At 34.5% G+C, this 13,502-nt stretch overlaps 1 protein-coding gene across 1 annotated transcript in view; it reads left to right on the forward strand.

Annotated features, from left to right (window-relative positions):
- Positions 1–49: 49 nt before the first annotated feature.
- Positions 50–13,502, forward strand: part of LOC132732789 (E3 ubiquitin-protein ligase FANCL-like) — a gene marked incomplete at its 3' end in the record, with an annotated part of 28,290 nt that continues 14,837 nt past the window's right edge. The window contains 4 exon segments of the mRNA XM_060719299.1: positions 50–67; positions 734–851; positions 4,405–4,524; positions 5,126–5,182. Coding sequence (XP_060575282.1) covers positions 771–851; positions 4,405–4,524; positions 5,126–5,182 — 258 coding nt within the window.

The raw sequence follows: 13,502 nt of genomic DNA on the forward strand, positions 1-13,502 counted from the left end.
TAAAAATCAATGCTAATTTAATTCAGTAATTTTATACTTGCAAATAGTCCAGCGTGTGATAACCCAGGTACCACGGTAAGCTTCCTATCGAACCGATTAATTTTATAAACTTGCAAGAAGCATTAAACCTGTAATCTGTTAAAATTTGTTTTAAAGTCATCCTTTGTAAATCCGAACCAGAAAATTGATCCAATGCTCTAAAGCATTTATTTTATCATTAAACTGACAATCATTTGCTTTTTAGAGGTTGCTTCTGGGCATGCATGTGTAGCTTTCACAGACACTTGGGGTGTGGTAGGGCTCCCAGTTTAAAAACGCCTTAAAAACTTAAAATTATACTGTACAGTTTACTGTTTTTAAAAAATCAAAAACGCTTATTTATTTTTTTGACAAAGATACATGATAAGTATTGGTTGCTAAGGAAGAATTGACATTTTTATTTGAATTTTAACATTGGGAAGAGCGAGCTCCAACAACCCAAATTACTGTGTGTACATGTAATAGAGGCTGTTTGTCTTGAAGTTTTTATTTTACATTAGCTAATTGTTCTGATTCTCTACCCAACCCAATTGTGCGCTTTAGGGCTTTTTATTATATAGACGATGGTCACCCTTTGACAGACATCTATGAAAAATCAGATTATAAAATCGGTCGGTCTTGCATTCAAAATATTTAGACATCTGATTCTCCAGCCCTTTAATAACCTGTCCCTTAAAACATATGTTTATTTCAGTCAACAGATGATGGAGGAAGTATAAAATATATACAGAATGGAAATGTTGTCAGAGTTTCCATGCCTTATTGTACAAGACTTAAATCATCTGCATTATGATGGCTACATCAATATATGTGTAAGTTATATAATTATGGGTTTATACATGTACTCCTTGCATTTTATTATACCCCCACCACAAAATGTGGGGGGGGCTATAATGGATTCGGCTTTTTCGCGTCGGTCGGTCGGTCGTCAGTCGGTCGGGTCGGTCCGTCCGTCCGTCTCCATTTTCGTGTCCGTCTATAACTCCTATAACCACTTGGGAAGGATTTTTCTTCAAAAACTTGGCTCAAAAATGGTTAAACCTCAGCAAGGGGATTGTGCAAAACCCATGTTGTCCATGTGTCAGGCTCAAGGTCAAGGTCACAAATTGAAGGTTCAAATATCAAACCACAATCATTATATTAGACAGTATGTCGTGTCCCGCCTTCTGTGGGCCCCTACAATAATTGAAAGATTTTTCTTCAAACCCTTGGCTTAAATGTTCACCTCAAACAAGGGGAATGTGACAACTCATGTTGCCCATGTGTCATTTTAAGGTCAAGGGGCCACAATTGAAGGTCAAATATCAAACAATTCAAATATTACACAATATGCATGTCCGCTCTTGTAAGTCCCTACACTTTAATTGAAAGAATTTTCTTCAAACTTGGGCTCACATGTTCATTTCAACAATGGGATGGTTTGCAGAACCCATGTTGCTCATGGTGTCCAGCTCAAAGGTCAAGGTTCACAATTTGCAAGGTCAAATATCAAACAATCAAATTTACACCGTATGTCGTTGTCCGCTTCTGGTAAGTCCTTACACTTAATGGAAAGATTTTTCTTCAAACTTTTGGCCTCAAATGTTCACCTCCCAACAAGGTTCATGTGCAGAACCCATGTTCACTCTTTTGCCGGCTTCAGGTCCAAGGTCACACTTGAAGGTTTCAAAATTGACTTAGAAAATGTTCCCTTTAATTTTAACATATATCTGAATTATTTCTGAATCCTAGGAAAGGTATTTGCTTGAAAAACTTTAAAATATAAATGAAGTTGTCAAAATTAAGATATGCTGGTCAAGTTTCATAAACTCTGTATTGCATTTTAAACAAAGTTATGCCCCTTTTTAATCTTCAAATTTACAATACAATCACATATTAGACAATATGTTTGTGTCCGCTCTTAAAATCCTATACTTAATGCGGAGATTTTCTTCAAACTTTTTTCTAAATGTTCACCTTAACAAGGTTATGTGCAAATTATTGTCACCCTTTGTTGTAGAACTAAAGGTCAAGGTCCAGCACTTGGAAGGTCAAAAATTGACTTTAGAAAATGTTCTTAGATTAAGAAACATGTTCTTGAAAAATATTTCGGAAACTAGCATAGGTATTTTTGCTTGAAACTTAAAAGATATATGAGGTGTCACCAATTTACATAATGCAGGTCAAGTTTCATAACTCTGAATTGGATTTTGACAAAGTTATGCCCTTTTTAAGTTTTTAATTTACATTTACAATCAAATACTAGAACAATATGTTGTTGTCCCGCTCTATAAATTCTATACTTTAATGGAAGGATTTTCTTCTAAACTTTACTCAAATGTTCACTCAATTGGGCGATGTGGCAGAACGCCATCTTACCCTTGTGCCAGCTGTAAAGGTCAAGGCCACACTTTGAAGGTCAAAAATTGACTTGTTTTATAAAAAGGTTTTAGTATTTGGGGGAAAATGAAAAAGGTTAATTTGGTAAATGTTTCGAACATGATTTGATAATAGAGATTTTTACTATTACCTTGCTACAATTAGTCTTTTTTTCACCAGATATAATTTCTTTTTAATGTATTTTGTTCGTCACTTAAGTTATTCCCTTAACCACCTTTCCCCAAGTTGTTTCTGGTCAAGGACATTGGGTTGGGGGTATGAATCGCATTCAGCGAATAGTTTAGTTATGCATGAAATTTAATCATTGCATGCACCGCCTCAAATGGTCGAGGGGTTAAGAGTCAATGATTCTAATCCAGTTAAACCTCTCTGGCGTGGGTTCGATCCCAGGGAGATGCTTTTGGGTAACAGTTTAAGTGTGGAGGTAGTCTAGTACTGGTGTAACTCTCCCAGGAATGATGGTTAGGAAACCTACCCGCCTATTATGGACTGAAATTTAACTGGTTGTTGGAAAAGGGGTTTTAAAAAAAAACAATCAAAAAACCAAGCATTGTTTTTCTTTTTGAGTGACCTAAAGTTTAAAAATCAAAGACAATTTAATTCAAGTTTATCAAAATTATTAACTTCCTTTTGACAATTTTTTTATAAGAAAAACAAAAAAGATATCATTAAAAGGGCAACATTTTAATTTCAGTTTTTAACCAAATTAAATTTAATTCTCCAAAAACCCTTCTTTGGGGCACCCGAAAACTTTTTAAAATACAAATGACATTTCAAATTAAAAACAAACCATCTTTGAACATCATTCATGACAACCCTTATTAAGATCTTATAAATTCTAGCTTACATAAAACAAATAAAACAGTCTAGTGGCTGTTTACACTGATAATTTAAACTCATTTGATGTTGATATTATACATGTTACAGGTAAGGCTCCCACGTTTACAATTTTTTGTAAACGTTTACACGATTGTCAAGAACCGAAACGATACCGTTTAAACGGTGGAACTTCTACCATGTATTCGAGTTGCCAGATGATCACTTACTTTCTATTTTTAATACATGTACAAATAAACAAATAAATAATGTTCAGGGCTCATCACTGTCTGCACACATTTTCTGCATTGTATCCCCATTTCTCTCTTTTGAAAGATCAAAGAAAAATCAACTTTACAAAACATGCATTATGTCACGAACGATTATTGCACGGCAATGCTGTATGGAAGGTTGTGAACACCCATTTTCCGTTTTTGACTTTGGAATAAACCGATTAGAATTGATAAAATCCATGATAACAGGCAATGATTAAGATATTTTATATGACAATATGGTCATTTCTATTAAACAGTAAAAAATATCGTAAACGTTTATGAATGAAAATCGAAACGGATCCGTTTAAACGTGTAACCGTGGGGGCCTGGCCTTAGTTACAGGATATGTGATTAACCTCAAAATAATTAAAAATAAACTCAGTCAATGTACTTTTAAATATATCTATGTTTTGTAACATGTACAAATCTTTCTCTTCTACAGACTCATTGAAATTAAGGATTTTTTTTATTATCTAATAAAGTATGTAAAGAAATTTCAACTACTACATGTCAAAAATGATTTTTGTTTTCATTTTTTTTTTACAGTTTGCATAGCTAAATTTCTAAACATCAGTTAATAAAATCCAGCTTTTTTTATCAGAAAATAATTTAAATCTAAAAATGCAAAGTATTCATAATTATATAAACATAATAGTATTCTGTATTTACAATAAAAGAAATGTTTGTATGGTTTGCCTCTGAGAAAAATGCAATTCTTTTGAACTTTATAATATAATATAATATAATTCACAACAGTATTTTTAATGTAATACATATTGAATGCTCCTCTTGAAAATGGAAAGTAGGGAAAGAATAGGGGTTGGTATATTTTGAATAATATATAAGAATAATATTTATGATCATAAATTATCAAAAAAAGTTTATAACATTGTAGAAAGAGATATACAGACTTGAGATTAAGGTACCACCCTCAAGGAGACTTTCGGAGGCCACGGTGAACTGTGATTGGAGGTTACATAGGATCTTAAAGGACTTTAAGACAGTTATTTCCCAGGTATGAACCCCAAAACAAACTTTAACTTTTATATTGCAGGAAATTTTGCATTTTGATTTTTGGGCAATTGATATCCAACAAGCTGGTATAAGTTATCAAGCAATTTGGATAGTAAACTACTGTTTAATTAAATTATGTGTTTGTGTCATTAAGTAAATAATGTGAAGAACATCCAAAGATGGATTTTAGAAGAAATTTGTGAGTACTTTTTTTCTTCTTTTCGTATTATGAATTTTCATGAATTAGTAATATATGAGTTTTGTCTTGACCTAATAACTTACTAAATTGTTTATTTATTTAGAACTTGATTTTGGTTTATCTCGGAAGAATGACAATTTGATAAATTGACTAAATTGATAGCAGAATATCGTAACTGTAAGTTTGCTGGTAGCAACAGATTCTATCCATGCAGGCCATTGTTAGACCTACGTACATGTCATCTGATCATGGTCTGAACTGTTCGCCATTCATTCAGTACATTCTTTGAAATCTTCCCTACAAATAATGAAGGTCTTGTCCAGATTGAAAGATGGACAACTCAATATAAGATATTTTGCATAGTGAGGGTTAATAAATGAGCATAATGTTAATTATATTTCAGAGATTGAGACAATGTGAGAATATTGTTTCCTTTGTTAAAGAGCTTCAGATGATTGCTGTGAGTATTTTAATTTTATAACATTTTATTGCTAATATTTGGGAGTTTCTGTAGCTGAGCAATTAAGGTTGTTGCCTCGAAACCACTTGCCCCTCACAGCTGTAGGTTCAAATCCCAAGAGGATTTGCATATACACAAGTCTTATCAATTTACATGGGGGCATGTGCACCCCTTTCTTAAAGTCCAGTTCCATATTAAACCTAATTTTGGTGACATTATATTGACTGAGATTTCATAATTGAAACAACCTTGAATGAGTAAAAAATCCATATAGCTATACCCCCTTAACTTCTGCAAGTGGGGCTACCAAGCTCCCCATCCCCACCCCCACACCCCCCCCCCCCAAAAAAAAAACAAAAAAACAACAGAAATCCTGGAACTGCTCCTGATGAAATTTACAATTTGTAATTTTTCTGTTGACTAATCCCCCTAGGATATCTGTGTATGTATTCACAAAAGTAAAGTTCTCTTTATACTTATTCACCTCTTATTTTGTAACATAAAAAATCCATGTTATAACAACATTTTGCCATTATTTTCAGCCAAGCATGCACACAGTTTTATTTTTCTCACGTGATGATGAAATAATAATGATTTATTTCTCTGTAAATCGGTGCAATTTTGATGAATTGGCTTACATGGCAATATTAGTGTTTCAATAAATATAGATTTACATTACCAATAAATCTCTTTTTTTTAATTTTTTGAAAGCTTTTCAGCGGTAGACACATTAGAAGATGCACAATAAGGTTTTTCACATGTTAGAATTTAGTCAAGTACATTAATTTTGTACTTATATGTTTACATCTAAAGATTATACATATCAAGTTTTAAGATGAATTTTCTTGTTTCTTTATACAACACCAGTACTGGTTTAAGTTCTTTGAAGCAGACACAAAACTTGTTCAAGTAAAATTAATTCTTCAAGCTTTCTTCATAATCAAGTTGATATAAATATGGTTACACTTAAGAACTAATTTCATTTTTCAATATAAAAAACTCCTGTATTGTTTATTTTAATTTCATTAAAGAAAAAATGTATTATTTATTTTAGTTTCATTTAAAGTTAGGGTACATGTAACAACTGCAATAAATTACTGCAATAAATACTTATCAGGCAATTTGAATATTAAGAAATTTATCTTAACTTTCTCTGATTAAGACCCTTAAAGGCAGTAACAATTTATTTTATAATCTGTTTGTTAGTGAGAGTACCGTATTAATTTTTATTATATACTTTTAAATAAAATATTGAGAAATATTGATGAAATAAAATGCGTATTTTCATTTTCTGTATTTTCACTGTAAAAATTTATTTTTCACTGCATGCATATATATATAGTGAAACATATTTTCCGTATTTCCGCTGGTGTCTTGCCGGACTACTTTCTTTTAAATTCTGCCAGTACTCAAAATTTAAGGGAAAGTCTTGCAAATTTTAATGTCCTGAAAGAGAAAAATGTATATAATAAACAGAAAATTCAAGTTTTTTCTATAAATACATGATTTATTTTTATCTTGTGGCATGAAAATTACCATTTTTCACTTGTGGCTACCGCCACTCATGAAATATTTATTTTCATACCACTCGATGAAAAAAATATCCTCTATGAATTTATAACTTAAATATAAGCCACCAATAAAATGAGCCTGGCACGCCTAAGTACATCTGTACAGTCTAACATCTATACCGTTAGCTCCTTTTTTTCAGCATTTTGATATAAAAAATGGACAGTTCCAAATCCAAAGCAAGTCCATTATACATATTTAGGGTGGATACAAGGATTTGACTTGCTTTGTAATTATTTCAATATAAGAAAACAGAGCTTTGTTGTTGTTGTTTTTTTCAATATACAGCATGACAACACAATGATTATAATAATAAGATAAGAATACCTCTTCTAAATAAAAAAGCTATTTAAAAAAAAATGGGATAAAATTTCAGCATTCCTTTACTGCTGATGATATTTTTTGGGGGAAAGAAATTAATTAAAAAAGTAAAAATTAAAAATATGAATGGAAATGTTTTATGGCCATGATATTTTATTATTTTGTTATATAATTCACCTTTATTATTTTGTTATATAATTCTCCTTGAGTGCTAAAGTAAGAATTGCTACATTATTTGCTACTGTCTAGTGATTTTATTAACTTTAATTTTGTATGAATGCAGCATGTATTAATTATTGAGGACATTCGAATAAATTTCGAATTTGAATTCTCATATAGTATATATATATTGTAATGCACTAAACAAATACAATGGACTCCTTTTTAGTACATGTATATACCTCTTTCTTGTAAAATGAAGTTGAAATTATTAAATCTAAAACCAAATGGAAAGAATAGTCATATTATACTGGTTTTGTACCTCAATAATTGAAAATTTTGTGAGACATTTTTTTTTATGATTGTATGTCATGTCTAAGTTTATAGCTATCAATTTACTGCTACCAATATTAAAGATAATTATATAATAATTATTTCACCATTACCCCTACTTTATTTCTATCTCAGACTTTGCCTTAAATGCAAAATCTTTAACATTTACTTGTCCATCATTCAGTCTATACAAAACAATTTATCATTTTTAAGAAAAATTTCAAAATAAGTATCGGCTGAAAAGTGAACAGTGCTTTGACCATGATCAGATGGCACAGATTAGCTGGCTGATCTTGTCCTGCTCTTTTTAAAAAGTATTTTTTGGTGAGTTTAACGTCGCACCAACTCAGTATAGGTCATTATGGCAACTTTCCAGCTAAACTGGTGGAGGAAGATCTATGATGCCCTTCCGTGCATTATTTCAGACACAAACGGGTACCTGTGTAGAACCACCGACGTTCTGCAAGCTAGCTGGATGCCCAGGTGAAATGTATTATGCTTTATCATGAAATAACATGAACAAACATGGCTCACAGGTCATGGTTAGCCATGGTTGACCGTGTTATGTTAAATGGCTGCAAACATGGTTTCTGACCATGGTGTGACCATGGTCATTAATGTTGCTGACCATGGTTTAAGCTCCTCAATTGATAGAATCCAAAGACTCCAAAGGTCAAGGTTACTATTACCTGAAAACTGAAAACAGTTCCGTCCGTTAGCAATTTGGTTTCCGGAGCAAAACTTAAGTTCCATTTGGCCCACAATGTTCAAACTTCATAGGATGATTGTCCATATTGAGTAGAAGACCTCTATTGATTTTAGGGTCACAAGGACAAAGGAAATTTTGGACTTGTGAGAGGCTATAAATGACCCCAGATTGATCATAAGGTAACGTGTAACCAACGCTGAAAAGCATTTGACTCTATCTCAATCCATTGAGAAGTTGCAGCACTTTGAAATCAATTATGATGGAAAAAATCAACGCAAAATAGTGATTTTTGGCAATTTTGAGATGTCCCCTCGTTGCCATGGTAACAGAAAATTTAAGCCTGAGCATTGTTGGGTTGCAAGGGGGCAATGGCCATCAACATTTGTGCCAAGTTTGATTTAGTGTTGAAGCAGTTTTTTATAGTATTATAGCAATTTGAACCTTGTAACGGGAGACTTTTTCAATGAAAACAGCCATTTTTCACAAAATGCTCATGAAGTAATGGGGTTAATGGGAAAAAAATAAAAAAATTTACAAAACAACAATTTTTCTTCCCAAATCTTATATTACAGGCCCTGTTTAAACATTGGAAAAACGCAATTTAGAGTAATTTCAAGTATTTTCACCATTATTTTTCATCAAGCCTTCGGCTTCACATGTACAAAATAAGCATTTCATTTTGAAATTTATGGTTTAAGTCGCGTATTCAAAGGGTTTAAATTTCCCCTATATCACGGACATGCGCGTGACTACCGGAAGTAATAACCGAAGCATGAAACACATGTTTCACTTTTTGTTTTGGGCGTTGTGGTTGTCGCTGTTTTTGAAAGTTTTTAGTTATTTTAAAAGTTTATTTGCGGTTAACCCGCATTATTATGGCCCAAGAGGCTCTTTCTCGATAGGATAGACCTTCATGCTTCGGGTAGGGAGGGAGATTTTTCTGGGTTTTCGGACCAAGAAATTACCGGTAAGAAAGAGAAAAAGTCTTCGGACAAAAACGCGTTAAAATCCGTCGTTGTTTGGAGAAAGAAATATAAACCCCTCGTTGGTAAATTGGTAAAAAACAAGTCAGGTAAAACTTTGAATACTAATTTCTTCGGGAAATATCGGAACAGAAATTTATCCCGGATAAAATTTGATTTGAAAACTTATCTAATAACGGATATTGAAGGTCTTAGGACTCTTCTTGGTATACAGGCCGTGTTGTCAACAGGGAATCCTCAGTTTTCTCCCTGATTGTTGATAATATGACGTATAATGGGGGATAATTCATTGATTATATGGTGGATGAATCGTGAATTGAGTAGACTATTCTGCTGTCCGGCAGCATTAAACCTGAACCTTAGGTGGAGGTGCTGCCCAGCGATGTGTGATATGAAGATACGGGATTCGGAATCTGTCAAAATTTTTTTCGGCTTTTGACGAATGTTGTGACTGATAATAGAGGAGTCGGATAGTGATACAGGGATTCTTCCCAATAAAGAGTACGCAGAGAAAGGTGAGCAGTGATGAGTCCTTGGCCGAATTTAGATTAACACGCATTTTATGCCCATGTGACTTAGAGTGCTATTTTGATAAGTACAAGTACCTAAGATTGTGAAGGCTCCATTCCGCCCGATGGTTACCAGAAATATGGGAAAACATTAGACAAAGAGCCCTTTAAGATAAGTTATGGGGACATACAATTCTTGTGGTTTCGGGCCTCAGCGTCCAGTTGTTAATGTTGCTTGGAGGTTTGTGGAAAAAGAACACAGTCCTTATGAAAAATGAGGCAAAATGTATCTTCTCTACTGTTTTATGTTCTGGGTCAGGTGCCACTACAACCTCAGTTTGAGGAAGGAGATATCTGTGATGAAGACCGTATTTGAAGAAAGAAGTATTTTCATTGTGTAGTATTTTCGATGCCTATTAAAACCAACTTTTTTGTGATGACTGTTTCAAAAGAAGTCGAAAAAGTGTGTGATGCTTTAGTCGTTACCATGGTAAGGATTATACTTACAGAATTATAGAAGGTGTCCGCGTAGACGCGCTGGTCGGGATTTGTTAATCAAATTTTGTAATTACGGCTACCAGTCATCTCATACGAATCAGCGTTCTGGTTTGAGGATAGACCGTATCCGTATACGTGGACAGATTTCTTCGAGAGGAGTTGTCAGTGCACAGCGGGTCGAGGAATGAGGTATTGGAGTAAGAGGGTGCTTGGCTTCTGCTAACAAGCCAGGTGCTCCCAAACGATTCGGAGAACTGTATAATGGTGGGTGGGGTAGGTTGTGTAAGTCAAGTTGGACGTACACAGTATTTTAAGTGTATGGGAAAGAATGTACTGTTTCAGATGCTGGATTTGAATGCAGTTGCGGGGGTGATAAGATACGATTGTTGTATTGGGAAAATCCTTTTCAAAGAAGCATTCCTACATGAAATTCGCTTTTGTTCAGATCAAGGCCAATTGTTCTAATGAAGTTTCAGAGTTGTTGAAAAAAAGGAGCAATTATTGAAATCAGAATCAGAGCATTGGATCAATTTATTTGCAACAATACTTTTATCTGTTCCCGTAAACTAATATAAATTTCACCAGTTATAAACTTGAGATTTTTAACCGATGAGTGGCGTGTCTGTGTTATATTTTGTATTGTATGTACAGGAAACATTTTCTATTGTTTTGGGATTTGATTAAACCAAAATGACTTTATGACAAAGTTGATTTATCTGATTGCAGATTTTCTCTATTCCTATAATCCTCACACTTGGAAAGATTTAATTTTATCAATTCTATGTTATACTCGATTTGTATGTACCATTGGTTTGGAAATAGCCCATATTTGTTTACTAAAGTATTGACGTCCCATTTTTGTTGGTTAGACAGCAGATATACTGGTGTGTATATTGTGATTTATTAATTTCCAATGGTTGTCCATGTTGTGTTTGAATAATACGGGTTACTATGTACAAAACGATACAGAGTTTAGGATTTACACTAAATGAGAAAAAGTCTGGTAACTAACTAAATCCCTTGCAGAGATTATTTTCTTTGGTGCATATTATTGATACCAGTTCAGTTCAAGGATATTTTTGACTGATGAAAAAGTTGCAGAAAATTATGTCGAAAGCCATCCTATTTATTGCAACATGAGGTTGTGTGTTGGTCAGGACAGTTGGCATCTTTTAGTAGTTGTGATAGTTAGATTTCTTTTTATGCAGATTTTAGAAAGGGCCACTACATTTATAGAGCCCTTGAAAGAGAAAAGTTGATAGGTTTAGGTCAAAATATGAATTTTGATAATAAAGTTAGTTTATCTAACGAAAAGTATCCATGAAATTCAAATGGTGGTTAAAAAACGTGAAGAATAAAAATGGTAAAAAAGAATCAGGCCTATTTCTGTATCCAGAAGGTGTTCTTAAAACCCCAGATTGGGGCGGTTTCAGAGGAAGGTTATCAGTGGAATAGACCTGATTTCTGGGCTTGCACACACAAGGCGAGATGGAAAAATCAGGAATGTGGTTATCATATTAATTATTTGGACACTCCTTGCAGTTTTTTACTGCATGCAAAGCATTTTACAATGAATTTTGGTTGGATATCATATTGTTGAGGTATTCATTCAGATTCTGTTCTCAGTGGTAACTTACTATTAAATTTATATGGTGTGTATTAATTCTTTGGAATAGATGACCTTTCAAAAATGTTTATGGGAATGGTGTTTAAAGTAGAAAATATATAATACTTTCTGCTTGTACATTTGTCCCTGGTAAATTAATAAAAGATGCTGATTATATTCTAGAAATTTTTTCAGATTCCACTGATTATGGACATTTGAATAAAAGATATTATTTGATAAGGATTATGTAGACACACATTATGTCCTAACATGTATGACCTTTTTGCTTCGTGAGACGGTTGATGTAATCACTTACCTAAATTTCGTTTTCATGGTTCCCGAACCGGGGCTTACGCAGGTTAATGTTTTTCATTATCATGGAAGGATATGATACCATACTTTTTTCCTTGTCGATGTTAATGAATGGGATATTATAGCATATAAAGATTGTTAGTTGATGGAGGTTGAATGAGCCTGTTCTTTTTGTTCACACGAACCTTGGTTCCCTATTCTACTTGAAAGACGTTTGTGATTTTCTATCAGTTACCAGACACAGAGATCTTCTAGTGGTTGGCCGCACAATGAACAGGTTAACACCCATTAAGAAGAAACATTAAAAATGATTGGAGTGGTGTTATCAGGGAAAGCGCTCCAGAGTAGGGAATTTTCAGTCAATGTTGCAGTTTATTTTCTTATATCGTCCACAGGGCACAAGAAAGAACAGTTAGTAGGCAAGTGCTGGAAAAGATGGATATATGTGGAATTCTATTAGATGTGTCGCAGTCCAATTTGTCGTCTGAGTGTAGTCGTGAGCTTACCTGTATTTTGTTATTTCAATCTGGATGTTTATTTCCGTGTAGATCTTCATAAGCGATGTTAATGCAACATTGTCCTTCTTTGGGATAATACATGTGCAGTACACAAAGATTGTAAGATTTCATGAGAAGTTGTCTATTGTTTACCATTAAACCGCCTCCCCCGTATAATAAGCGATTCTGCGCGCACACGTCTCCTGGCCGTTTCCTCGTGTTACCCTCTCACCCTCTCACTTCTCGTCGTCTTCCTACCGTCTCCTCTGTATTACCTCCTAATTAATGTCTCTGTTTCTTCTCTCGCCCACTGCTCTTATATAGCGGTTGTTGCATCGTGTGGCATGAGATTGTTCATGATCGTTTGTGTTGTGCTCTCGTGTATGAGGTCTGTGTTTATGGTGGCGGGAATGTTGCGTTGCGTCGTCGGCGTGGATATGTCCGCTTCGCGCGCCGATGGAGGCTGCAGCGATTGGTGGTCGGGGCGTGTGGCAGCATTTCCGGGTATGGTATTGTGAGAGGCGGGTTTCATGCGTCCGCAGAGCGGCACGCGTCCAGCTCCGGCCCATGTGCTACTGGGCTGTTCTAGATAAGGACTGTGTGTTTGTTGCGCGAGTGATGGGCGGCCGGCCCTGTCAGCCGTCGGGCGCGCGGCGTACGGCGGTAGATGGGAGTAGGTAGTATTGTCTGATCCGCACTCTTACCCTTTCCCATTATCGTCTACAACAGACCTGCCTATATTAGAAAAAACGTAACTAGTTTTATGTTTTTTCAATATGTTATCTCCTTCATCGCGCGCTTGTCTCTCTCCGTGTGTCCCACGC

The sequence above is a fragment of the Ruditapes philippinarum genome, unplaced genomic scaffold, assembly GCF_026571515.1.
Source record: "Ruditapes philippinarum isolate M1 unplaced genomic scaffold, ASM2657151v2 ctg5420_1_1_1_1, whole genome shotgun sequence".
Lineage (NCBI taxonomy): Eukaryota > Metazoa > Mollusca > Bivalvia > Venerida > Veneridae > Ruditapes > Ruditapes philippinarum.